This window comes from Sebastes umbrosus, chromosome 20 (genome assembly GCF_015220745.1).
Source record: "Sebastes umbrosus isolate fSebUmb1 chromosome 20, fSebUmb1.pri, whole genome shotgun sequence".
Lineage (NCBI taxonomy): Eukaryota > Metazoa > Chordata > Actinopteri > Perciformes > Sebastidae > Sebastes > Sebastes umbrosus.
The window spans coordinates 25,954,103-25,980,408 of NC_051288.1; the positions used below are offsets into that span (position 1 = coordinate 25,954,103).

The 26,306-nt window shown below is 41.1% G+C and overlaps 1 protein-coding gene across 8 annotated transcripts; it reads right to left on the bottom strand.

The window, feature by feature from the left end:
• Positions 1–2,503: 2,503 nt before the first annotated feature.
• On the bottom strand, positions 2,504–26,306 carry plekha1b (pleckstrin homology domain containing, family A (phosphoinositide binding specific) member 1b). Of its 8 annotated transcripts, none has more exons than XM_037754192.1 (13): positions 26,211–26,306; positions 20,456–20,641; positions 18,729–18,785; positions 16,645–16,690; positions 15,090–15,187; positions 14,260–14,388; positions 13,775–13,909; positions 12,485–12,553; positions 11,184–11,248; positions 11,016–11,079; positions 10,037–10,126; positions 7,882–7,955; positions 2,504–4,691 (listed from the first exon to the last, which is right to left on the bottom strand). In XM_037754192.1, the coding sequence occupies exons 2-13, from the start codon at positions 20,594–20,596 to the stop codon at positions 4,433–4,435; spliced, it is 1,227 nt and encodes a 408-aa protein (XP_037610120.1). In that variant the 5' UTR covers positions 20,597–20,641; positions 26,211–26,306; the 3' UTR covers positions 2,504–4,432. The 8 variants fall into 8 exon arrangements, 7 of the variants coding, with proteins under 7 accessions (XP_037610120.1, XP_037610115.1, XP_037610116.1 ...); XM_037754187.1 differs by lacking the exon at positions 7,882–7,955 and having other exon boundaries at positions 2,504–4,215; positions 4,260–4,691; positions 11,184–11,251; XM_037754188.1 differs by lacking the exon at positions 7,882–7,955 and having other exon boundaries at positions 2,504–4,215; positions 4,254–4,691; positions 11,184–11,251.

Genomic DNA, 26,306 nt, shown 5'->3' on the forward strand with positions numbered 1-26,306 from the left:
CACTTTGTCAATTAACAGTAATGTTGCCTGTCTATATGCAGATTGGACACCTTTAGTTCTGTGCTTTGGGAAAGTATTCTTCTTATAAAGTCACACATTTGTGACTCAAATAGATAAATAAATATGTCATTAAATGTAGCAAAAGTAATATTAAAAATAAATGTAGCCATTAATTAATTGATAAAATGTAACATAAATTGATGTTTCTGTTTTAATTTGCTTCTTTATGTATTTATCTTTGTATTAATTCCCTTACTTAGTGACAGATCCCCCATTTGTATAATGAGGCAGAAATGCATAAAGTAATGTAAAAAGAAATGTGTTAACAAATCTATAAAGAAAAGAATACGGAAATAAATAAGGGGTGAAATGCAAAGGGAAAATCGTGCAGAAATTGATAAATAAATAAATGCATAAATAAATAAATAAATAAATAAATACATTTAAAAATAAATATAAAATAAATAAATATAAATGTTAAAATAAATAAATAAATGCAAAATAAATGCAAAACAAGTAAATAAATATAAAATAATTGCAAAAATAAATAAATACATTCAAAATGAATAAAGATATAACTAAAAATAAAGACATAAATAAATAAAAGGAAAAATTAAACAAAACAGTAAAGAACTAAGTGAATTAATGCAAAGATAAATAAATAAAGATGCAAATTAAAACAGAAATATCTGTTTATGTCACATTTTATCAATTAATTAATGGCTACATTTATTTGTAATATTATTTTTGCTACATTTAATGACATATTTATTTACAACAACAACAACACCACGGGGCTTGACACGTAAGATAAAAACACACACAACCACATACTAAAAGCACATGAATACAGGAATAAAAAAAAGGTGAATACTTGAAGTACGAAAAGTTAAAAAGAAAGTTACAGTTTTAGTGAACAGAACAGGCGTGGATGGAAACATGCTGATGCGATGTACTTTACAGAGCTGAGCAGTGAAATGGCAGAGAGGTCTGACAGATCATTTATAACTGTTAGTTGTGATCCAGAGAGGAGAAAGTTAAACTGTGAATGCAGTGTGTGGGTTCTGTCAGAGATAATGTGTTGTTTATTGTTCAGTTCAGACAGACGCGTCTGAAGAGAGCCAGTGATTTCTCTGCTGACTTTAATCACCCTTGTTAATGAGTTTTTCTTCATTTACCCATCATGCTCCTTGCCAGGAATTTGCCGCTTCTCATAGAAAATGACTGAATTGCTGGCGGCTCGTCTCCACCTCGTTCTGAGTTTTACACCCAGCTGGTCAGCAGCTCTAACATCACTGATTGGGACGTGGCCAACAGTGCAACATGCCTACAGAGAGCAGCTCAACTGGGATTGATTGTTCCACTGAGGAACAGCTCAAATGAGTAATGATGGAAAAACAAACATCTTCCTCCTCATCTGATAAAAGCTGCAATGCAAATGAAAGTGTCCTTTTTGGCTTCAATGGTGAAGAAAGAGAACTTCGTAGAAATAAACTCCACAGCTACCAAAAGGAATTTGAAACTGGGTCGTTCAGTGTTTGAGCATCAGCTCAGATGAATGTCTTCATCACACTGGATGATGTTGTTATGTAACTCCTGGAGGTTGCAGGTCGTGACTGCAGCGTGTTACATGGCGCTGTGGGACTGACGTTCTATAGCCGGCGTCCAGATACTCATGACCTAACGACCAACAACCGCCTCAGAAGAGTTTATTTGGAGAGCCTCCACCCGATGAAGAATGGAAGCTTCCTGTCGCCATAAATCAGAAACAAACCGCCGGAGACGAGGTGAGATAATGGGAGAAGGTTTACGACGTTTGGAAACAGTGATACCTAGCGGACTGAAGGATTTAAACCAGAGGTGTCAAACTCATTTTAGTTCATCGGCCACAGGGGTCCAATTTGATCTGGGTGGGCCGGACCAGTACAACCATTTCATTATAACCTACAAATAACACCTAATGAACAATCCATTTACAAAACAGATGATGAACTGAGCTACGACTAAAAACAGAAACCCTGTCTCCCACAACATGACGTCCCCATACAACTAAACTGCTTTCTAAATTATATTTCGAGGGAAACATATTCTTTCCCGGATTATGGTCACAGTTTTTAACAGTTTTAAACACGTGGTTAATGTTGTAAATTGGAACAAAAAACGCGACTAAACTACTCGGTTAGGTTTAGTAAAAAAATGACTTAAAGCATTTCTATTGCCTCCACACGGCTCTCAACATGACGACGGCTGAGCTCGGCTCGACGATGAATTCCCATCGCCTGTGGCGGTTTGATTCTGCTGTGAGGTAAACAGGTCCTGTGACTCCTGTGACATGTTGACCTGTGTTACAAAGAATTTCTTCCCGCCTGGAACACATGAACACATAAACACATGAACATGCCTCCCGGCCGCAGAAACATGTAATTATTGCGGCGAGCGGTGTGAATTTGGCGTAAGGGTGCTACCAGCTGTTAACAAAGAAGACACCTGAATCCAGTTAAAATCATTTTCAGATTTCTTTTAATAAACGGAGCACGTGGTCTTAGAATCAAATACACACTAAAAAGGGTCAAAACATCATTTTCTTTTTTATCAACTCTTTAGAAAGAACAATGCAGGCACTTTACCCAGCGTATGTCTAACGGGGAACAGCAGTGGGGGGGTTGTGAGCATGCAGCCATGCACACGTGTTTATAAAAGTCAGTAAACAACATATATATATGTTTGTTTCTTTCCTCACTGTAAATAATGAAATCATTAAAAACTAAAAGCACATCAGAACAGAAATCAAACACCCACAACCACCCGTCTCCAGCAGCCCGGGAACCAACAGCAAAACTACATTTACACATCAACAAATCAACAATAGGAGTTTGGTTTCATGTCTATCCACGTCTTCAAACATTAACACATCAACGTCTGATGGAGACACAAAGGAACGGTAACATGAGAGGACAGTTCAGGAGGTGTAAAGGGGAGTGAAGCTGGTGAGCAGAAGAAAGAGCAGCTCCTCAACTCTTCTGTCCACAGCAGTGATCCTTTTATTAATGCGGCTTTATGTCGTCTTATCTCGTACTTTGACCAGAAACATTGTAAACTGTCCAGATGTTTATGATAATATGAACGATTCTGGGCTAAAATCGTGAGTATTTCCTTATTGCTAAATCTGATTGTACTGTATAACTTGATCAGGTCATCCACCGCAGGAATAATACACGGCAGACGGCGGTGTTTGTGGTGCGATGAGGTTCATCCATCCTTGCAAAGAAAAGCAAATTTATGATTTCATAATCTCGGAGAATATTCAAGTTTTTTTGTCGTAGATTTGTGAGTTTTTTCTCGTAAATTTACGACTTTAATCCAAGAGAATATCCAATTTATTTCTTGCAATTTTACGACTTTAATCTCAGAGAATATCAAAATTATTTCTCGTAATTTTACGACTTTAATCTAAGAGAATATCCGAGTTATTTCTTGTAAATTTATTTTTTTCTCGGAATATTAACCCCCTCTCCCGGGTCTGTATTTTCTTTTTAACCTACGATGGCTATAATACGCCGTTGTATGGATTTTATCCGACAACAGCAGTAACTTTCTTGGTCAATAAGATGAAAACAATGTGCAGACATCATTAGAAATACAACCAACTTTGGAGCTCTGAAGCGCTAAAAACCATCTAGAGATGAGAAAGAAGAGACAGTAAAAGTTCTCCAGAGGAAATTCAGGATTGAAGAGTTCATATCAAGCGGGATTGTCTTAAAAAAGTAAACTGAGAAGCTGGATTAGTCAGTCTCTCTCAGCAGAGTGGACACACACGACGGAGACTCTGAGCTGCTGCTGTAAAAGAAAACAAAGAAAAGACATGATTGCAAACTTTGGTTTGTTTGATTCATGTTTGTTTCTCACATGAATCCTGAAACCAGCCCGTCATCGCGTGATGAGCAGGGTGAAACATGTCACTGTACAATATCCAAGTTTGTTTTTCTTTGCGTGACAACGTGGTGTTTGTTTGTTTGTAAATAATATCCGGGAAGACCGACGTGAAGGAAAAACAGCAGAGGAAGAAGGTTCGATTCCACATGTGCACACACGTACAAAAGAAATGGTCCCAGGAGGTTTTGGAGAGGATCATTTAGACTGTCAAGTAGTTTTCTAAGAACACGGAGTCTCAGCAGTCTGTGTAGGAGTGTGTGTGTGTGTGTGTGTGTGTGTGTGCGTGTGTGTGTGCGTGTGTGTGTGTGTGTGTGTGTGTGTGTGTGTCCTTTAGAGATTGTCAATCATCATCATCATCATCATCATCATCAAATCAGGGTCATCTGCAGGTCAGACTTCTCAGTGGTGCGACTGTTCAGCTCCTCCCCGCCACCGCTGCCAACAAACCCCAGCCGGGCCATTTCGCTGCGCCGTTTCCACGGCGACCCGTTCTCCTCCGTCACTTCGACGACTGCACCGTCTCCTGCAGCGACAGGCGGGAGCGCGCCGAAGGCAGGGGCACCATCACGGTCTGGACGCCGCTCAGCCTCCACGGGAGCAGACCCAGGAAGTTGTCCTGGTGGTGCGTGTCCAGTGTGAAGCTGAGGGCCCGCTGAGGGGGCGCCGGAGGAGGATTGTGGGTAGTGTAGTTCCTCTTCGACGGGGTAGTAGAAGGTGGAGGAGGATGTTGGGGAAGGAGAAGAGTTGTCACTGCGTTCCTGGAGAGAGAGAGACGGAGAGGGAGTGAGAGAAGAAGAGACAGATGGTTGTGAGTGATGGATGGATGGATGGATGAACACGGCGATGACTCAGTGGATGGATGATGGATGGATAAGGGGTGCAGCGTGAGGAGAAAATAAGAGGTAGAAGGTCTGTCTTCGTTAAGACAAGAGCGTCTCATTAAGCTGCAGGTCAAACTTAACGTCACCGTGATCACCAGCAAACTCAACTTTCTGACCTGTAGTGTTTTTTATCAGTCTAGATAGTTTTGGTGTGAGATGCTGAGTGTTGGAGATGTACCCAAGGTATCTTCTCCTTATCTGATTTAACTAACCCTAACAACCGACATCCCGCTAAGCGGTCCTACGACGCTGCTTATCAACTCGGTAAATCCACCCAGCGTTTCTCAGTCTTGATATGAGCTTGTTCACATGAACGGGACGGTGTTTGCAGCATCTGACCAATCACAAACATGGACAAGTCTACTGTCAGCAGAGCGGCACGTTTTACAAACTATAATATCAGACAAATATGAGGAAGTTAAACACATAATCCAGACTAAAAGTAACATCGTCGAAGCGGCCAAATGCAGGAAGGAAAAACTCCCGATGTGTGAATGCATAAATTAACAGATTTATCAATTTAACTGAATACTCAAAAGTCAGATATAGTCGTAGATGAGGCAGTGATATTATAAACAGCTTTCAGAATATAATAGATAAATAGATTACACTTCATTATACCATTTGAACAATGAAGTGGAGTGTATGATTATTCCAGCCTTCATCTCCGGCGGTGTGAAACGGATATAAAATATAAAAACCTAATTCAAAGCGGTAAACACCCACAGCATAAATCCAGCTGTCCTTCATGCATCTGTCAGTTTAAACTGTGTTGTTTTTAACCTGGATTATGATTTAGACTTCTTCGTCTTTGTGTAATATTATCATACGATCCACGCACCGAGCTCTGATTGGTCAGTAGGCGGTGCTTTTATACGAGATATCTGGAACATAACCTGCTCGGGAGCAGGTTAGGAGTTCAGCATCAGTTACCATGGCGATCTACCCCGAAGAGAAGTGATCCACCATCGTAGGACGGAAAGCCCCTGAAGGGTTAACCTTGAAGTCACCTCGCTAACCGCAAATCCTGTTTCGTAGGACAGACCTCTGGTAAGAGACAAAATATGTGTTTCTGATTTTAGGGTGAACTGTCCCTTTAAAGTTGGATGTTTTGGGGAAACAAGCTTCTTCACTTTGGAGTCTGGAGAAGTATCGGATAGTGTTGAAGTCATCATTAGCATCCGACCCTTATTGAACAGCAATCATTCAGCTTTTACAAAGTCCTGTTTGCTGGTGATCAAGGAAACATTTACCTCATAAACTTTGACATGCGATTTGATTGACACTCAAAAAAACAACAACAACATGCAGGTTTCAAGGGTTAAAATGAAGTTCAGCAAACATTTTGCAATAGGAGGGAAGTTAAAGATAACAGCCAGAACCAGATCACAGCAGCATGAGACATGAAGTCCAACCGGACCTGCTCCTTAATCCAGCTATGACAACATTTCACCCGCCAGCTTAAAAGATGACGGTCGCAAAAGAAAATTGTGACTGTAACACGAAGGGTTCATGCAGTTTACAAGCAACACGTACGAACAAGTGACGCTGCGGTCGTCAGGGAGGCGAGGCGGGATCGAAAGGCGGCTGCTAAGGAAGCGGAGAGGCAGTGGGGGCTTGGTGATTGGACGATGAGCAGCGGTGGGAGGGGCAGGAAGTAGAAGGCAGCAGGGCTCATTTGGGGAAGGTTAGTACGTCACTGTCACACCTCACTCTCTGAAAAGCACACACACATACGCAGAGGAAATACAAAAAGACACAGAGAGGGTTAGCAGGAAAAGAAAAGAGAAAGAGAAAGCGATGATGAATTTTGTTTTTGCGAAGTTCTGCTGGGAGTCAGGAACGCTGTAAACGTTATTAAGACGTGAATAATGACACACAACAGCTGAGACAGAGAGACTTCAAAAGATCAGATGATTGAGAAAGAAAAGGAATAAATGGTTTGACCCGACTCGTGTGCAGATAGATAGATAGATGGAGGGATGGATGGATGGACTCTCATTATAACATAACGTAAAAATATGAAAAGGTGGTGAGAAGCTGGGACGTCATTAATCGATGGCAGATCAATAGGAAGACGATGATGTCTGGGTGGGACGGGTTACGATGGAGGATGAGGACGCTGCCAACAAACAGCAGTCAGACACGAGTTGAGCAAGCACATCTGCCTACAAGCTCGGGTCAAAATGGACTGGGGTCAAAGGTCAGTTACCAGGAATATCTCATGCAGCAAACAGCAGAATACTTTACGCCCCGTTTCCACCGCAGGAACTTTCCCCCGGAGCTTACAACTTTTTGAGGAACTTGTTTCGTTTCGCCCTCAGGGACCAGGGTCTACATTAAGTTCTGGGGCCTTTTTAAACCCCCGGTACTTTCTGAAAGTACTGGAACTTTTGGGTTGGAGTTGGCAGGGATGACCGTCCGCCGCTGCTTTAACTCGTGTACCGCTTCATTCATAAAAAAGGAAGTACTCCAGTATCGATGTAGGACCATTTGAGGACGAGGGGAGAGCGTTTCTCTTTGCCGTTAATAAATAACCATTAAACACTCAACAGATGATTTACTGTGGAGACTCTTAGTTTCATTCATTACATCCAACGTGCAGCAGGAAATATCGGCGTTGCAACGTTTATTTCTTTCCAGCGTGTTCTTTAGAGTAAACCACCAGCAGCCCTCGTCACGTGTCATGATGCTTCTTCATACGTCAGCGGACTAGTTTGTTTAATCTTCGCGGTGGAAACGCAGACAACAGCAGGCTGAAGGAACCTTTTAGTTTAGTGGAAACCCTTTAGATGCTTTACATGTTTGTTTTATAGACATTTGAATCTCAAATACGGTTCAGCCAAATCTATCAGCCTGCTGTTTCTACAGACTCCAGCTGGGACTGTAAAGGATTGTTCCGTAGGCGGTGAGACTCTTCATCAGCTAGCAGCAGCTTTAGGATGGATGAACACTACAGGGTTCACTCTGAACTCCTGTAGTGTGCAGGGTAAATGCTCAGTATGGGGAGGCTGGTGGGTTAATTGGTGGGGTATGGGGGGGCGTGGGAGGTCATGGGGTCACATACGTGCTGCATTCACCACTGCAGAATGGCGTATACCTCTGTATACAAGGGCTGGACAGCCGTCTGGCCTGACGGATCTGAAAACAACAGTTTACAGCTCAGTTACAGTCATGAGAAGAGCTCCTTTCCAGAATACCACACATCCATCCACGGAGGCCTCACTGCCCTGAAGACAATCCAGAGAGGAAGTGCAGCTCTATAAAAGTTTACTGTTAAACTGTTAGTAAGGGCGATAAAATGCTAAAAATGTTCCTGTCTTGAAATGTTAAGTAGTCCTTTAAAATGCTGTGAATCTACTGTACTAGGGCTGTCAAAGCCATAATAAGGCTTTAATGCTAATTTGTGTTAATGCCAATAATTTCTTTAACGCATTAATGCAACTTATGATTTTTAGCTAGTTTTGTTTTATTTTTTTCAGCTAGAGTGAAGATACTGGTATCATATAAACTATAAAACCTGATGAATCCATCGGTACCAACCATGTCTTACTAGCTTGTCTAGAAGGAGGTTAAATAATGCTCCAAACTTACACTAAATTTTGGCGAGGAAAAACTGTCATGTCCATTCTCAAAGGGGTCCCTTGACCTCTGACCTCCAGATCAGTGAATGTAAATGGGTTCTATGGGTACCCACGAGTCTCCCCTTTACAGACATGCCCCCTTTATGATAATCACATGCAGTTTGGGGCAAGTCATAGTCAAGTCAGCACACTGACACACTGACAGCTGTTGTTGCCTGTTGGGCTGCAGTTTGCCATGTTATGATTGGAGCATATTGTTTTATGTTAAATGCAGTACCTGTGAGGGTTTCTGGACAATATCTGTCATTGATTTGTGTTGTTAATTGATTTCCAATAATAAATATATACATACATTTGCATAAAGCAGCATATTTACCCACTCCCATGTTGATAAGAGGATTAAATACTAGACTAATTTCCTTTTAAGCGTGATTAATTTGCGATTAATCCCGATTAACTATGGACAAACATGCAATTAATATTTTAATTGATTGACAGCCCTAGAATCTACTTAATTAACTACTTTAATACAAGATCAAGTTAAATTTATTTTACAGTAAATCTGTCCATGAGAGACAGAGTTGTACCTGGTTCGTTTTCTTAATAATCTTAATTATTATTTGACGCTTTGGCGGTAGTGTCCTAATAATAGTGCATTCATGCCAATAAAGCATATAAGAAAAAAAGAGAGAAAGTTCCCATCTAACAGCTGTTAAAGGACAACAACATTAAGAAGCCTTTATAGACAAAGTTACATGATTATAAATAAGACCAAAACATATATTCATGGTAATGTGCTAACAAGCTCTTAATTTATCTGCTAACTAACATAAACTACCTTCTTCTGGCCGACATTACACTTCCATCAGTATTGTTATTACAGTGATGCCGACTGGATGCATATAAATGTCATTTGTTTTAATTTACAGTGGCTTCATTATGCTGTTTTTCTTCTGGTGGTTAACTGTGTGGTTTTGGAAGGAAACTCTTCAAACAGAGAGAAGAGACTGTACGTGTGAGCGTCAGGTGTGTTGAGGCAAAAGAAAACACACTTTTCAAACATCATCATCAGGTTGGGAAACTCCTAAAGAAAAGGAAAATACAGACTGAATCTGTAGGACGTGTTAGGTACCATGTACATATATTGAAATAACAGACAGATATATTATCTTCTCACTACTGATTTATGATTTACAATGTGATTATGTGAGATTGAACTTGAGCTTCTGAGCGATTTAAAGATTTTTCCTCTGTGAATAAATGAAAATAATGTAATTAAAATGCTCCATGTTTTAAACCTCAGTGAGCTGTTTGTCTGCAGTAACTCCTCCCGCCACTAGATGGAGCCGCTCCACCTGATTAGACATCAACAACAACATGCAGCTCCTTCTGGATGTGGAGCGATGAGGCCAAGAACAGCAGTTTAAAGTCACTTCACTGACCAATAGGAGGGAAGAGTTCAACAAAATCATGAAGAAAAATACATTATTTATGTTAATATGATCTTTTCATTATCTTTGTGACTTACGTTTTAACCATACCAATTAAGAATTTGACCCAATATCCTTAAAGTCCCTGGTAAACCCCTGGTTCCTCTTTAACAACATCAGTACAACATGCGTCAGACAGGATACCTACAGTGTTAGCGGAGCGTCCCGGGCCGCGCTGAGCAACGATCGCCCCTGAGATGGCCTTAATCCAGCTGTGCATGTCCTCTGGACTGTCAGCCTGAGAGAGAGAGAGAGAGAGAGAGAGAGAGAGAGAGAGAGAGAGAGAGGGAGAGAGCGGTGATTTTAATGTACATTTTCTCCTTGTTTCATTGTTTGTCATGTTTTTCAAGGTTACATCTGAACTAGGATGCTAAAGCAACATCATATTCTCATCCCAACTCGTCACATACCGCCACTTTGTCACTCCCCTCGGCGTCACTTTAGGATTAGGCAACTAAACCACTATAGTAAAGATAGAACTACATGGTTGGGCTTAAAGCTACGACGTTTGTACAGTGATTAAATGACGCTGAACGTTGTGAACACGGGACACGAACAGCAGTCTCCTGGTTTCGCCTTGTGTTTGTTGGACCCATCCACCTCCCCTCCCTCCCACCCGCTATGTGTCTTTTCGCTGTTTAAACTACGTCACCCCGCTCTCGGCGCACTATCTCGGAGCGTTAACTGTTGCCGTGGATGAGTTTACATTGTAGGAGCGCCCGGCGCGTTTCATACCGGCGCTGAATGGTGCCTTGTGCGTCGGAACCGAATGCCGACGGCCGTGACAAAGCCTCTATATCTCACACCCTGGGAATGAATTTTGTTGTCGAGACATTTCACACAAAACTCCACGTTGACCTGCTGGTGTCGTTGGAGGAGGAGTTCACCAAAGAGATCAGGATTTGCCATGAAAACTTGTCTGATAATCCATCCACTCGTTGTTGAGATTCAGTCTGAGAACTAAAATCGGAGGAACCAACGGACAGACATACTGACTGACATTACCATCCCCAGAGCCACGCCGCTAGCATGACTACAAACACAAGATTTTAAACACAAATTAAAGCAAATTACACAAAATTCAAAGTAAGCAAAGCTTTTGTCTCAACTCTCTCCAGATGTGTTACCTGTATGTAGAAGGTTCTGGAGCTGGTGACCATTTCAAACAGGTTGTCTCTCATCATCGGCTCCCTGCACAGAACAGAACAGAACAGGGACAAAGCAGCAGCAGTTATTAATGAGAACATATACTGTATATGATACATGTTCACCTGGTAACCAGAACGCTCACTGACCTCTGTTTGCACTCTTGAACTTTGTGAATCTCCTTCAGCGGGATGACTCTCAGCGCCTCCCTCTCCTGCTGGGCCCAAGAGAGGAAACAATAACACACAAACCTCAGAACAGCAAAAACAGGTATGGCGAAGGCGGTCAGCTGTGTTCACACCCAAACATAAAGGGATAGTTGGGATTTTTGTGAAGCAGTAGATGGCGGTCGGCACGCCCCCAGTTTGGAGAAACAGAAAAGCAATGTACTGCTGTGGACGAGGGCAGCAGCAAGACGGATTTTAGACACCTAAAAAGATCAAGTGTACGCTATATTTAGAATATTTTCACCGCTTTACCTCGCTGTCAGACAGCCGGGATCTATGCTCTCTTCAAAGCCACCAGACTCCATAGACAAAAACAGTAATTTTACCTCGCAGAACACAGAAGAGTCGCTGGTCTACCGCTGCCTCCATCAGTTTGTTTGTGTTATTGTATGACTTTTTAAGGGTTAGTTCGGATTCACCAAGGTCACACAATAACCCAAACAAACTGACCGATGGAGGCAGCGGTAGACCAGCGACTCTTCTGTGTTCTGTGAGTTAAAATGACTGTTTTTGTCAATGGAGTCTGGTGGCTTTGAAGAGAACGTAGATAACAGCTTCAGTTCCTCATGGGAAGGGACTGTTTGACCGCCATCTACTGATTACATATTTGAATCGATTGACAGTTCTACTCAGAACATAAACCTAGTGTTGTTAAATCATCTAAGAGACTTCTGTGTTTCTAAAGAAGAGAAGTTTACAGAGGGGGTGGGGAGAAATACCTGAAACCAGCAGCAACTCACACCTCTGTTCTCTCTGTCTCCTTGTACAAGTACACATAAGATAAAATAAGATAAGATAAGATAAGATATTCCTTTATTAGTCCAACAGTGGGGAAATTTGCAAGAATGTAGTTTTGTCTCTGACAATGATTCACAATGCTTTTGATTCAAGAAGTGCCGTCATTACGTCACTCTACACGCGTGACTGTTTAATACCTACAATGGAAAATCAACAGGCACTGGGTGTGTCCCTGTGTTTGCACAGACAGCCTGCGGTTAGGACTCGCTAATCTGTCCACACGTGGATCATATGAGGAGGTATTCAGAACACATGCCGCTGCGTGTAGAGACACACAACTAACTGAGGGCTTAAGTGTAATGTAAGCCAACAGTCAGCGTGCTTACACACACTTTAAGTGCCCTGGTTACAGTCAGCTCTCTGCTGGAACATGATTTTGTTTTAAAGGATCCGTTCACTCAAATAACTAAAAAACATTTTCTCACCAGGTCAGATTTGTAGTAGCTGACAGCGTTTTCCTCCAGAATGAAGTACCTCCTCTTCCAATTCTTCATCTGAGGAAGAGGAGCAGAGCAGATCAACATCGGTGTATTTGAGAGTATAGTCCTCCAAGTTTCAACAAAATGAATTAACTTTGTTTAAAACTGACAAAAACACATCAAGTAAACCAGAAACATGTTTAAAGTCCTGGTCATGTCCTGGTCTCTGCGATATCAGTTACACCCGACAGATGTAAAGAGTTGGACAAAACAAACAACATCCTGATGATTTAGCTGTTTATAGTCAGTTTGTTGTGAGGGTGGCGCTAGAGGAAAGGACATTAAGGGTCATTAAATCAAAAGGGTTCATCCTCTGAGGGGCAGGAACGCACTCAATACATATCATGATAATTGGGTTATAGGATTTTCTTATTTCTTGTGCAGTAAGTTGACACTTTATCCTAACGATGGGGCTAGAGGAGAGGTCAAGTCACCACCGTTACAACATATAACATTAGGAACCATCCTCTGGAGAGCATTAACATCAATACTGAGGTTCAGTAGCTGTTGTTGCCTGTTGGGCTGCAGTTTGCCATGTTATGATTGGAGCATATTGTTTTATGCTAAATGCAGTACCTGTGAGGGTTTCTGGATCAATATCTGTCATTGTTTTGTGTTGTTAATTAATTTCCAATAATACATTTGCATAAAGCAGCATATTTGCCCACTCCCATTATGATTAATTATGGACAATCATGCGATTAAGCGTGAAATATATGAATCGATTGACAGCCCTATTTAATAGTAATACTAGTCCTGTGTAAATAGGGCTTTAAGTTGAATTCTGAGACAAATAGGGAGCCAGAACAGGAGAGATATGTTTCTGTGTCTGTTGTGTTTGTTGGAAGTTTTGCTGCTGTATTCTGCACCAACTGTAGACGGGCAACAGCTGCATCATTCAGGCGAGTAAATGATGAATTACAGTAGCCTAGGTGAGAGGAAATGAAGGTGTGAATACGTTGTTACTGTGTTTTTCTTTAGGGAGCAATGGTTTAACAAGACTCTGAATGAGCTGAGTGAATTTGAGGTATTGATCAAAAACAACTCTTAAATTTCTGTCTGAAGGTTTTCAGTTAGTAGTCGGAGGGATCAGGACTTCAGTCTTATCAGTAGGTATTGTGTGTGTGTGTGTGTGTGTGTGTGTGTGTGTGTGTGTGTGTGTGTGTGTGTGTGTGTGTGAGTGTGTGTGTGTGTGAGTGTGTGTGTGTGTGTGTGTGTGTGTGTGTGTGCTCTCACCAAAGCCCCCTGTTTAACACAGTACCCAGCCTTGATGGCCTGGTCCTGCACTCCTCTGGACAGGAAGTAGGGCAGCTGATTCTGACCCCGCTTCAAACCTCCCCGCTCCGCCTCGTTCTGCCCCTCCCCCTGTTCCTAAAACACACACAAACACAACGTACATGTATATTAACATGCATCTGTATCATCACATTACTTCATTTCCATCATATCAGCATTGCCCTCCTGTAAACACACTCTGATGTATAAAATAATAAATGATTTTCTCCTCTGACTCTTAAAGCGCTCTGCAGCATTTCTGGGTTTTTTCTTTCAGTCATAAAATTCAAACCAGCCGTCACTCGTCTGAGTTGACGCGTGTTGGGTCACGTGATTGTGGCTGCATACCAACACTGACAGGACCGGACCTGCAGAGCTGCTGCTGCTCCCGCTAACAGCTGCCAACACAACGCACATGACGGTATGTGTGTGTGTGTGTGTGTTACCTGTGTAGTAGTGATGATAGGGACTCCTCCTATGATTTCAGTCTTGTAGGAGACCTGTTTCATGGCTCCTAGTACTTCCTGGGGGGTCTCTGAGTGAGCGGTTGTTTGACCCTCGCCCGGCTTCGGCACCTAAAGACACAACGAGAGATAAACAACGTGTCAAGCAGCCGGTTCACCCTCACAGGGTGATATGGTTTAAACTGGGGCTGTCAGAGTTAACGCCATAATAACACGTTAACGCTATTTTGTTTCAACGCCACTGATTTCTTTAACGCATTAACGCAACATGCGATTTTTAGGTTGTAGCGGCTCAGTTTTAAAGCTAGAGTGAAGATACTGGTATCATATGAAACTAAAAGACCATGTCATACTAGCTTGTCGTGAAGGAGGTTAAATAACGCTCCAAACTTACGCTACATTTTGGCGAAGAAAAACTGTCATTTTCCAAGGGGTCCCTTGACCTCTGACCTCCAGATATTGTGAATGTACATGTCCATGTTGATAAGAGTGTTAAATACTTGACAAATCTCCCTTTAAGGTTCATATTGAACAGATAAAACATATTGTAATGGATTGACAGCCCTAGTTAATAACGTTAAGGACCAGAGAGGACTACAGCTGCAGGTGGATATGAAAGCTCTCCTCCTCTCTTTGCCCTCACACTCTGTTGAGCCTGAACTCTATCTCTCTGGCCTGATGGGTAATTTTCCATCTGCTGTAGCCTGAGGCAGAAGACAGAGCGGCGAGAAACGGGGTCACCTATTGATCCATCAGCGCGCGCGCGTGTGTGTGTGTGTGTGCGTGTGTGTGTGTGTGTGTGTGAGGCTCACAGTGATCTTGGTGGCGTTGTTGAGAACACTGATCCATTCCACCAAATCCTGCTGGTCGTTGGCCTGCAGATAAAACTTCCTCATTCCTGCATTCATAACTACAGACAGACAGACAGACAGACAGAGAGAGAGAGAGAGAGAGACACAGAGAGAGAGAGAGAGAGAGCGAGAGAGAGAGAGAGATGTAAATGAGCTGGTTGTTCTTACTTTGAAACATTAGAGCAGAAAACACAAGAGGAAGAAGAAAAATACCCGCTTCATGCTTCATGCAAATCAGGATCTAAAAATATCAGCTTGTTTCTCAGAGGCAGAGGATGTGTGTGTGTGTGTGTGTGTGTGTGTGTGTGTGTGTGTGCGTGCGTGCGTGTGTGTGTTAACATCCCATCCAGATGCAAATACACACCCACACACATGCAGAGGTCAGGTCAGAGTCATTGTACAGTTTCCTCCTATTGAGCGACAGAAAGCTACTGTTGGCCACCAGAGGAACAACAACAAGCAGTAAAAGGACAAAAGAGAGGAAATAAATCTAACGCGAGAGGAAAGGAAGGACGAGGAAGGAAGGAAACAAGGAAGGAGTGGGAAAAGGAGAAAGGGTAGAGGAGAGGAGGGACGGCTGGACGAAGGGAGGGAAAGTACGTGGACATTCGTCTGATCTTAATAACAGCCTCCTCTCTTCTGGTTTCAGTCTTTTCACCAGATGTTGAACCTGCTGCAGGGATCTGATCCCGTAGGTGGATTTGAGTACGGAGACGTTGTCATGTTGGAACAGGAAAGAGACACAAACTGCTGCCACAAAGCTGGAAGATCGCTATTGTCTCACATATCACTGTATCTTGTGGCCTTCCCATTTCCCTTCATTGGAAGTAAGGGCCTAACCACAACCATGAGGAAACTGCCAACAAGTGTCAGTTTACATCTGTGTCTGTCCGTCCAAGATGTCATCACTTCTTCATTTTATCCTGTTAAAATTGTCTAGGGATGAGTCATGATTTTAGCGGCGATCAGCTGTTGGAGCAGCGGAACGTATCGTCATTCAAACCCGACAGAAACAAAATAAAACTCACCAAAACTATCTTGGTGTATCTTTCCACCGGCCTCTCCCGCTGTTCCAACAATATGGTTGAAATAAACTCTTAATCCACATCGTTAGATGGGAGATGTGCCGACCCTACATGCTGTTTTCCACAGCGATTTAAAAAAAATCATCGAGTAGTTCCCAGTGATTATCGAATAGTATTTTTGCTTGGTATGCACATCCCACAGAGACCTTGACCTTTGACTAAATCCTTGAGTAAGAGTGGACATTTGTGCCGAATTTGAAGAAATTCCCATAAGACATTCCTGAGATATCACGTTCACAAGAATAGTACGCAGCATTCTTGTGAACGCGATATCTTAGGAACGCCTGAACGGACAACCCGAAAACAATATAATCAAACAAAAAGTACACAAAAGTATATGGCCAGAGCTATAGTTTAGGTAAAGAGGGAGAGAAAAAGAGGGATGAAGGAAGGAAAGAAAGACTAGGAGAAGAAAATGAAGATGAACTTACCAAAGCAGAACTCTGCCTTTGGTCGGAGTTTGGTGGCATCACTGACCTGAAGGAGAGAGAGAGTAGAGTCAAGTAAAGAGGGACACGTTCATTCACATTGTCTAATGTTGGTTTTCTGGAAATTCTGTTAAAATGTGTGAAGCATATGAAGCCAGAAAGCAGACTGACACCCTGCTGCATCCAGCTGACACCCCGCTGCATCCAGCTGACACCCTGCTGCATCCAGCTGACACCCCGCTGCATCCAGCTGACACCCTGCTGCATCCAGCTGACACCCTGCTGCATCCAGCTGACACCCTGCTGCATCCAGCTGACACCCCGCTGCATCCAGCTGACACCCCGCTGCATCCAGCTGACACCCCGCTGCATCCAGCTGACACCCCGCTGCATCCAGCTGACACCCCGCTGCATCCAGCTGACACCCCGCTGCATCCAGCTGACACCCCGCTGCATCCAGCTGACACCCGGCTGCATCCAGCTGACACCCGCTGCTTCCAGCTGACACCCCGCTGCATCCAGCTGACACCCCGCTGCATCCAGCTGACACCCCGCTGCTTCCAGCTGACACCCCGCTGCATCCAGCTGACACCCCGCTGCATCCAGCTGACACCCCGCTGCATCCAGCTGACACCCCGCTGCATCCAGCTGACACCCTGCTGCATCCAGCTGACACCCCGCTGCTTCCAGCTGACACCCCGCTGCATCCAGCTGACACCCCGCTGCTTCCAGCTGACACCCTGCTGCATCCAACTGACACCCCGCTGCATCCAGCTGACACCCCGCTGCATCCAGCTGACACCCCGCTGCATCCAGCTGACACCCTGCTGCATCCAGCTGACACCCTGCTGCATCCACAGCAGGTTGAAGAAGGTCTGAATGATGTCAGTATGCTATCCACATCCATGATTGTTACCGATGTGATGTATTTGATGAGTGTATAATAGGGCTGGATATTGGCAAGAATCTGGTGATACGATACGTATCATGATACTGGGGTTACGATTCAATATATTGCGATTTTTTAAATCTAATTTTAGTAAAACTGTCGTAGTATAAAGAACGTGCCACCATATGCATAAAATCTGAGTCAAAAAAAGTTTACTTTTTTATGCAATCAGATCTGCATTTGCATTTATCACAGTCCCTGTAAAATCCAACATCGTAGCACTATAAAGCATTGACTGGTAAATCTTTACATGCAAACTATTAATTAAAAATAAAATCGGTAGAGTGTTTTTGAGAATCAATACAGTATCACAAAACATAATATCACAATATTTGACTGAGCATCCAAAGATGTTTTGATATCTGCCACCTGGATCATCACCCGCACCAAATCCTCCGACCACATCCCCCCCATCCTCATCCAACTGCACTGGCTCCCTGTTAAATACCGGATCGACTACAAAAACCTCCTGCTAACCTACAAAGCCCTCCACAACCTTGCCCCCACCTACCTCACAGACCTCCTTCAGGAGTTCACCCCCTCCCGTTCCCTCCGCTCATCATCAGCCGGACTTCTGACTACCCCCACCTCACGCCTCAGCACCATGGGAGCCAGGGCATTCAGCTGCTCTGCTCCCAGGCTCTGGAACTCACTCCCCCCACACATCCGGCAGTCTGACAATATCACATCATTCAAATCCCTCCTCAAAACCCACCTGTTTAAACTGGCCTACTCTATATAGTACTCATCAGCACCCATCCTATGTGTCTGTACAATTATGTCTCTGTCATGTCCTGTTGTTTTTATTTGTTTTATCTGTCTATGTTTTAAACTGAACCTTGTAAGGTGTCCTTGGGTGTCCAGAAAGGCGCCACTAAATAAAATGTATTATTATTATTATTATTATCTGTTGTTTTCTTCCCCAAAATAAAAATCAATCAATCCAGCATACCACCATGGCAACGTTAACCTGCTGATGCTAAATCTTTACCATGATCACCTTCTTAGTTCAGCATCATTAGCATGCTAACATGGCTAATTAGCCCGAAGTCCAACTGAAGCTGTTGGGAATGAGATTAGTTTTGGTGAAACACATTGAAATGATAATGTGTGTGTGTTTGAGAGAGAGAGGACTGACCTTAGAGATGTAGGTGAGTTTGAGAGATCCCACCTTCTCTGCACCTTTAGGCAGATTCTGAACAAACACACAAAACAGATATATAAGTAGAAATAATAATAGTATATTATTGGAAAACAAGGAGTGGGTTTGTTACTCATTCCTTCAAATGAAGGCTTTAAAACACGAGGTCTGGTTGATACAACATCCTGTAGTAAATGTTCAACCCGATGAACCACGTTCCTCTGTTCATATCACATCACACAAAGATCTTTATACATATGAAACAAGAACTTCAGCAACTTCTTCTGTTAGTTTTATAATCGGAGTCTGCAACAGAGGAAAGTTTTGTTCATATCATCTCTGGGTGAGCGCTGAAAGCTGAATGCAGCATCATAGTTTTGGTTAAGATAAAACAAGCATTTTCTGACAGTGTAAACCCTTAAATCTGGAGAGGACATTTTATGAGCATGATTTAAGATCATATCAAATATTAGTTATCAGCTGCCTTTGTTAAAAATCAGCTGCCTGCATCAGTGTGAAGCTGTAGAGGTTGAGGAGTTCCCCGGCTGTGGGGAACATACTGTAAATAACATACATAACATAAATACCATAAATACTACTCCACTACCAACCCTTTCAATTTCTCTTCTGGTTCCTGTTTGTCTGCTTGGTTTGACACATACGAACTGTGAAACCACTCACAAGTGTCTCATAAGGTATTATCCAACGTGTCACTCACAAGTGAAAAGTGTTCAGCTTCAACCGACCGCACTACGTCAGTGTTTGGAGTAGTTCTGTCCTATAAACCCACAACTTCCTGTTTGGAAGTTCTTCAAAAATCACCTTGCAGAGACGTGTTTACTATCCCAGTGAGCATTTAGTTCATTTTTAAGGCTGGTAATGTCCTACAGAGTGCTCCAGGGATGACGGATATTCATAGGCCAACCAGGACGTTAGCATCTCCCTGGTTCCCTCCACTAAAAGCCAATGGGATCGTTCCATTGGGTTTAGGATTATTGCAGAAAATCAGCTCTGTGGCAAACACACGTTTATGATGCTTACACGTTTTGTTCAGCGAGATAATCTTCACAGACTTCCACTTTTATCATTTTTGAAGTGTGAACGCAATCAGAAGTAAAAAGCTAACGTTAGGCTATAAACGAACTCCACCACAGTCACATGAGCGTTTAGCAAACACAGCGAGGCTGTAAAGGAGGATGAGTCGGCGTGATGACATTTAGTCGTCTCATTTAACCGCTTGTTAGCAACCGCCTTTTCCCGCCCACGGAGACTTCTGAGAGCTGCTCCTAACTGCATCACCAATAACGACTTGACTTTACCCAGAATAATAAAGGCAGCTAAATGTGATGGATCACGTCCCCGAAGCAAATTTCAAGTCCCTGCGTGTTGATTCTCATTGTGAGCTGATGTTAATAATAGTTGCCTGGAAGGAAGGAAATCAGTCTGTTACTGTAGCTGATGGTAGGTATGCAGTAAACAAGCCTCCTGAACTCCAAATTAAAGTTCATTCCCTTCTATCAAAACGAGCAAAATACTTTCACAAGACAACAAACATGAACACAGAGTATAGAAAGACGCAGCAGTGTGCTCGGATGTTTCCAGTGATAACAAACCAAAGAAGAATTTCTACAGACGTCAGAGACGTGATAGCAGTTCTCAATCACGTGTATCTATCTGCACACTCCTGTTCTCCCATTCATTCATTCATTCATTTACATCCTCACCTGAGGGTTGTCCATGTACCACAGCAGGTTGCCCTGCTGGGTGTCCAGGATGAAGTATCGGCGCAGGAACCTGCCGCTGCTCTCATTCTCCTCGATGTCCAGGAAGCCGCAGATGCGATTCTGTCGGTCCACATAAGGCATCGCAACCCCGACCAGCTCGGCCCGCCCTGGGGCATCACAGGAATGCTGCCAGGAGGCGGGACAGGTCCACGTTTAGCTGACGCACTCATTCAGAACAACTTACAACAAAATGCTACCGCGGGTTATTAAAGGCGCTACGGGGCGAATGGTAAAGCTGCGGGGAGGATGCATGTTTGTAATAAAATGACCTTAATGTACAGAAAATGGTGACACATTTTACATGCACACTAATAGTCCACTGTTATATGCTGATGTTATTCAGGTTTCAGGAGCATTCAGAGTCTAAATGAGGGTTTTTACTGCCGTTTGCAACACACTGCCTCTTGACTGGTTACGTCCAGCTCTGTCTGTTGAACACAAACCAACTAGCTGACAGTTTGCAGAGATGCACGCCCAAAAGAAGAGAAGGAGAAACACATCTACTTTTAAACATTATGATATCAACAGGTTTTTGGATATGCACAAATATCACAACGCCGACTTTTTCAAGAAGGAGGTTGAAGGAAAGAAAGAGGGAGGCCATGCTCACCACCAGTTACGTTAATCGGAGTATTACTTGTGCATGTAAACATAGTCAGTGACTAGGAGGTAAAGTTCAGTCAGGCCTTTTTAAAACCTCCAGTTTCCTCTCAGATGAAACGTGTTGCTGCAAGCAGGTGACCAGCTAAACGCCTACAAACTACAAACTCAGTTGAGGGTTTGAATGCAGCCTCTCAGCACTCCGAGGTGTCCTGGCTGGTATAGAAAGTCATTTTGGCTCCTGACATGGATCGTAATCTTGTAATGTCAGTTCAAGCTGCTCAACTTTCAGTTTGGGGTTGTTTTCAGTTGCACAAGAGGAATTTTTCAACTTGAAAAAGGTTGACGGTGTAGAGCGGCCTGCAGGAAGTGTTATGAGCCTTATCAGTGTGTGTTGAGACAGAGATGGACGAGGAAAGAGCTAGTTAAAGCATGCAGGGATTAACAGAGCAGGTGCTGGCTGGATCATAGCTCACACATTCTCTCTATTGTTGGGTTATTCCAGTGCTGTGGTTGGTTTACACACACTCAGCTCGCTCTGACAGAGGGAGCATGAAATCAACGCTTGTGTCCAGACTTTCAGTGAGCGCGAGTCTTCACACAATTCTTTTAAAGTTACCGACAATAAAGTGTCTGCAGCAACGAGCACTGAAAACTTTACTGAAAGCTGGCATTGAATGTCTTGTTTACTTATTAATCACATATTCATTTATTAATTAATTTGTATTGGGCTACACCAGTTATCCGTAAATCCACCCCTAGGTCTGTGTGTAAAGTTCTTTGTAACTAAGTAATTTCAAACCAGTAAAACTCTCACACTATAACGGTGTGTTCAGACAGAAGTAATTTACTTTCTGTGTCAACCATATTTCATATTAGTCATTAGAGGAACAGTGTGTAGGATCTGGTGGTATCTAGCGGTGAGGGGAATCCGCAAATTGCAAAATCTGATCTGAGATCTGCAAAAACTTGCAAAACTCTGGCGAGACTCGCTGCCCGACGACATATCCTAACCTTAACCATTCGAGGTCAATGCCTAACCTTAGCAATTCCAGGGGAGAGTTTCCCCAGTTTGCGGGTTCCCTTCTAGACACGACTGCAGTGAGGTTGCAGGTTACAACCTCTCCTGTGTGCCAAGCGTGTCGGATCGCTACGGTGGCAAACGCAAAAAACGTGAATGTCCCTCTCTAAAGCCAGCTGTTATAAGTGAAGAATGCTTCGAGTGTGTGTGTACGTGGGAGGTGAGTGGTGAAGCAAGAGAGAGAGAGCGGCGGCGACGGGAGTTGAAACATGGCGACGGACTCCGTGAAGAGGACCCGCTCCCTATGTAGATATAAACGGCTCATTCTAAGCTTACAAATACACAACGATTCTTATTTTCAGGTGATTATACGCTGAAGAGAAAAGTCTACGTGTAGTCGCCACAACGGGTTGATTTGGGGACACTCGTCGTCACACACGAATTAAAAAAAAAAGCAGGTAACAATGGAGAAAAGAGAGATCTGGATGTGTTTTAAAACTCTATTGTTGTGACTTCTGCATCTGTTTCCCTCGTTGGCTCAGCTTTACTCCCACACACACACACAGTACACATGACGATCTTATCAAACCTGCTGATTCTGATCCACCATACTCCAACGTTACTACAGCGTTTTACAAATGTTAAAGTGTTACAAAAAGAAAATCACTAAATTACACTTTGTATTTGATCATTTAACTTTTTAACTTACTTTACACTGCCAGATAATTCAGGTGGAGATCCTTTTAAATATCTAGATTCAAAAAAAAAGATCTGAATCTGCCTTAAAATCCCCAGTATGTGTAATATTACATATATTGCACATCGCCTGATTGTAGAATATAAACTCCCATTGATGTCCCCAAATTGTACAATACACAACTAACTCAAGAGACTTTGCTGTGGAGGGACACACCTCCTCTCTGTTGGCCCTGATCCTAGGCGTGACTTTAGAGAGATACCATATATTTATTATAGGAAAACTTTAAAATATCATGCAGCTACTGAAACAACATGAACATCCCAGACTGCAACTAACAATAAATGCTGATTAATCTTTAATTTAACTACCATAATGGTGATTTCAGCTTTATATAGACCTAAGAGACACACCTATAATATAATATAATATAATATAAACAGCACAACAGTGGACCTAAACATACAGTTATCAATCACAGACACACTACACATCTCTATGGGGATGTCTTAAAGTCACTACTGAGAGGCACAATAGAGATAATGATATTATAGGAATGTTATAGTGTTGATCTACAGGAGATAAGATAACTACATTTCCTCCATTTGAACCAGAATTACATGTAATTAACGTGTAATTAAACTGCTGTGACTCCTCTACTGAGGCTGCTAGCTCTCATTTAGGAAGCATCCACCCATTCACACATATATATGTATATGTATACATGTATATATATGTTATAAACAGTACTAGTAGTAGTATATGTGTGTATGTTTATATATGTTATAAACAGTACTAGTAGTAGTATATGTGTGTGTGTATATATATGTTATAAACAGTAGTAGTAGTAGTATATGTGTGTGTGTTTATATATGTTATAAACAGTACTAATAGTAGTATATGTGTGTATGTATATATATGTTATAAACAGTACTAGTAGTAGTATATGTATACATGTATATATATGTTATAAACAGTACTAGTAGTAGTATATGTGTGTATGTATATATATATGTTATAAACAGTACTAGTAGTAGTATATGTGTGTGTGTGTATATATATGTTATAAACAGTACTAATAGTAGTATATGTGTGTATGTATATATATGTTATAAACAGTAGTAGTAGTAGTATATGTATACATGTATATATGTTATAAACAGTACTAATAGTAGTATATGTGTGTATGTATATATATATGTTATAAACAGTACTAATAGTAGTATATGTGTGTATGTATATATATGTTATAAACAGTAGTAGTAGTAGTATATGTATACATGTATATATGTTATAAACAGTAGTAGTAGTAGTATATGTGTGTATGTATATATATGTTATAAACAGTAGTAGTAGTAGTAGTATATGTGTGAATGTATATATATGTTATAAACAGTACTAGTAGTAGTATATGTATACATGTATATATATGTTATAAACAGTACTAGTAGTAGTATATGTGTACATGTATATATATGTTATAAACAGTACTAGTAGTAGTATATGTGTGAATGTATATATATGTTATAAACAGTACTAGTAGTAGTATATATGTGTGAATGTATATATATGTTATAAACAGTACTAGTAGTAGTATATGTATACATGTATATATATGTTATAAACAGTACTAGTAGTAGTATATGTGTACATGTATATATATGTTATAAACAGTACTAGTAGTAGTATATGTGTGAATGTATATATATGTTATAAACAGTAGTAGTAGTAGTATATGTATACATGTATATATATGTTATAAACAGTAGTAGTAGTAGTATATGTGTGAATGTTTATATATGTTATAAACAGTACTAGTAGTAGTATATGTGTGAATGTATATATATGTTATAAACAGTAGTAGTAGTAGTATATGTATACATGTATATATATGTTATAAACAGTACTAGTAGTAGTATATGTGTGTGTATATATGTTATAAACAGTAGTAGTAGTAGTATGTGTGTGTGTGTGTATATATGTTATAAACAGTACTAGTAGTAGTATATGTGTGTGTATATATGTTATAAACAGTAGTAGTAGTAGTATATGTGTGTGTATATATATGTTATAAACAGTAGTAGTAGTAGTATATGTGTGTGTATATATGTTATAAACAGTAGTAGTAGTATATGTGTGTGTGTGTATATATATATGTTATAAACAGTAGTAGTAGTAGTATATGTGTGTGTATGTATATATATGTTATAAACAGTACTAGTAGTAGTATATGTGTGTATATATATATGTTATAAACAGTAGTAGTAGTAGTATATGTGTACATGTATATATATGTTATAAACAGTAGTAGTAGTAGTATATGTATACATGTATGTATATATGTTATAAACAGTAGTAGTAGTAGTATATGTATACATGTATATATATGTTATAAACAGTAGTAGTAGTAGTATATGTGTGTGTATATATGTTATAAACAGTAGTAGTAGTAGTATATGTGTGTGTGTATATGTTATAAACAGTAGTAGTAGTATATGTATACATGTATATATATGTTATAAACAGTAGTAGTAGTAGTAGTAGTATGTGTGTGTATATGTTATAAACAGTAGTAGTAGTAGTATATGTGTGAATGTATATATATATGTTATAAACAGTAGTAGTAGTAGTATATGTGTGTGTATATGTTATAAACAGTAGTAGCAGTGTATATGTGTGTGTGTTTGTATATATGTTATAAACAGTAGTAGTAGTAGTATATGTGTGTGTATATGTTATAAACAGTAGTAGCAGTAGTAGTATACATGTATATATATGTTATAAACAGTAGTAGTAGTATATGTATACATGTATATATATGTTATAAACAGTAGTAGCAGTGTATATGTGTGTGTGTATATATATGTTATAAACAGTAGTAGTAGTATATGTATACATGTGTGTATATGTTATAAACAGTAGTAGCAGTAGTAGTATACATATATATATGTTATAAACAGTAGTAGTAGTAGTATATGTGTGTATATATGTTATAAACAGTACTAGTAGTAGTATATGTGTGTGTATATATGTTATAAACAGTAGTAGTATATGTATACATGTATATATATGTTATAAACAGTAGTAGTAGTAGTATATATGTGTGTATATATATGTTATAAACAGTAGTAGTAGTAGTATACATGTATATATGTTATAAACAGTAGTAGCAGTGTAAGCAGAGATCAGAGCTCAGGTCTTCTCAGCAGAGATCAGATTGTCTCTCAGGCCTGAAACTGATCGTCTGGTTTCCTCTCTTCTCTCATGAATTATGATATTATGATATGGTTATTGGGTTTATGTGTCGGTTAGTCGGTTAGTCGGTTAGTCGGTGAGAGGCTCGGTCGGTAGAAGCGGCGGATGGTCGGTTAACTCACCCGGTTCGGTTCTGTTCAGTCCGGGTCCAGAGAGTCTGTCTGTCCGGAGAACCAGCGTCAAGTTACACCACCAACACCACCTGCGTCCGGTTTCAG

What these genes read in the sequence shown, in the direction of transcription:
- plekha1b (XM_037754187.1), bottom strand. Translation starts at nt 20,596, where the DNA reads ATGCCTTATGTGGACCGACAGAATCGCATCTGCGGCTTCCTGGACATC. An exon ending in AAAGGCAGAGTTCTGCTTTG is followed by an intron (nt 15,188 to 16,644) that starts GTAAGTTCATCT and finishes GTCTGTCTGTAG; the next exon opens with TTATGAATGCAGGAATGAGG. An exon ending in CTATCATCACTACTACACAG is followed by an intron (nt 13,910 to 14,259) that starts GTAACACACACA and finishes TGTGTGTTTTAG; the next exon opens with GAACAGGGGGAGGGGCAGAA.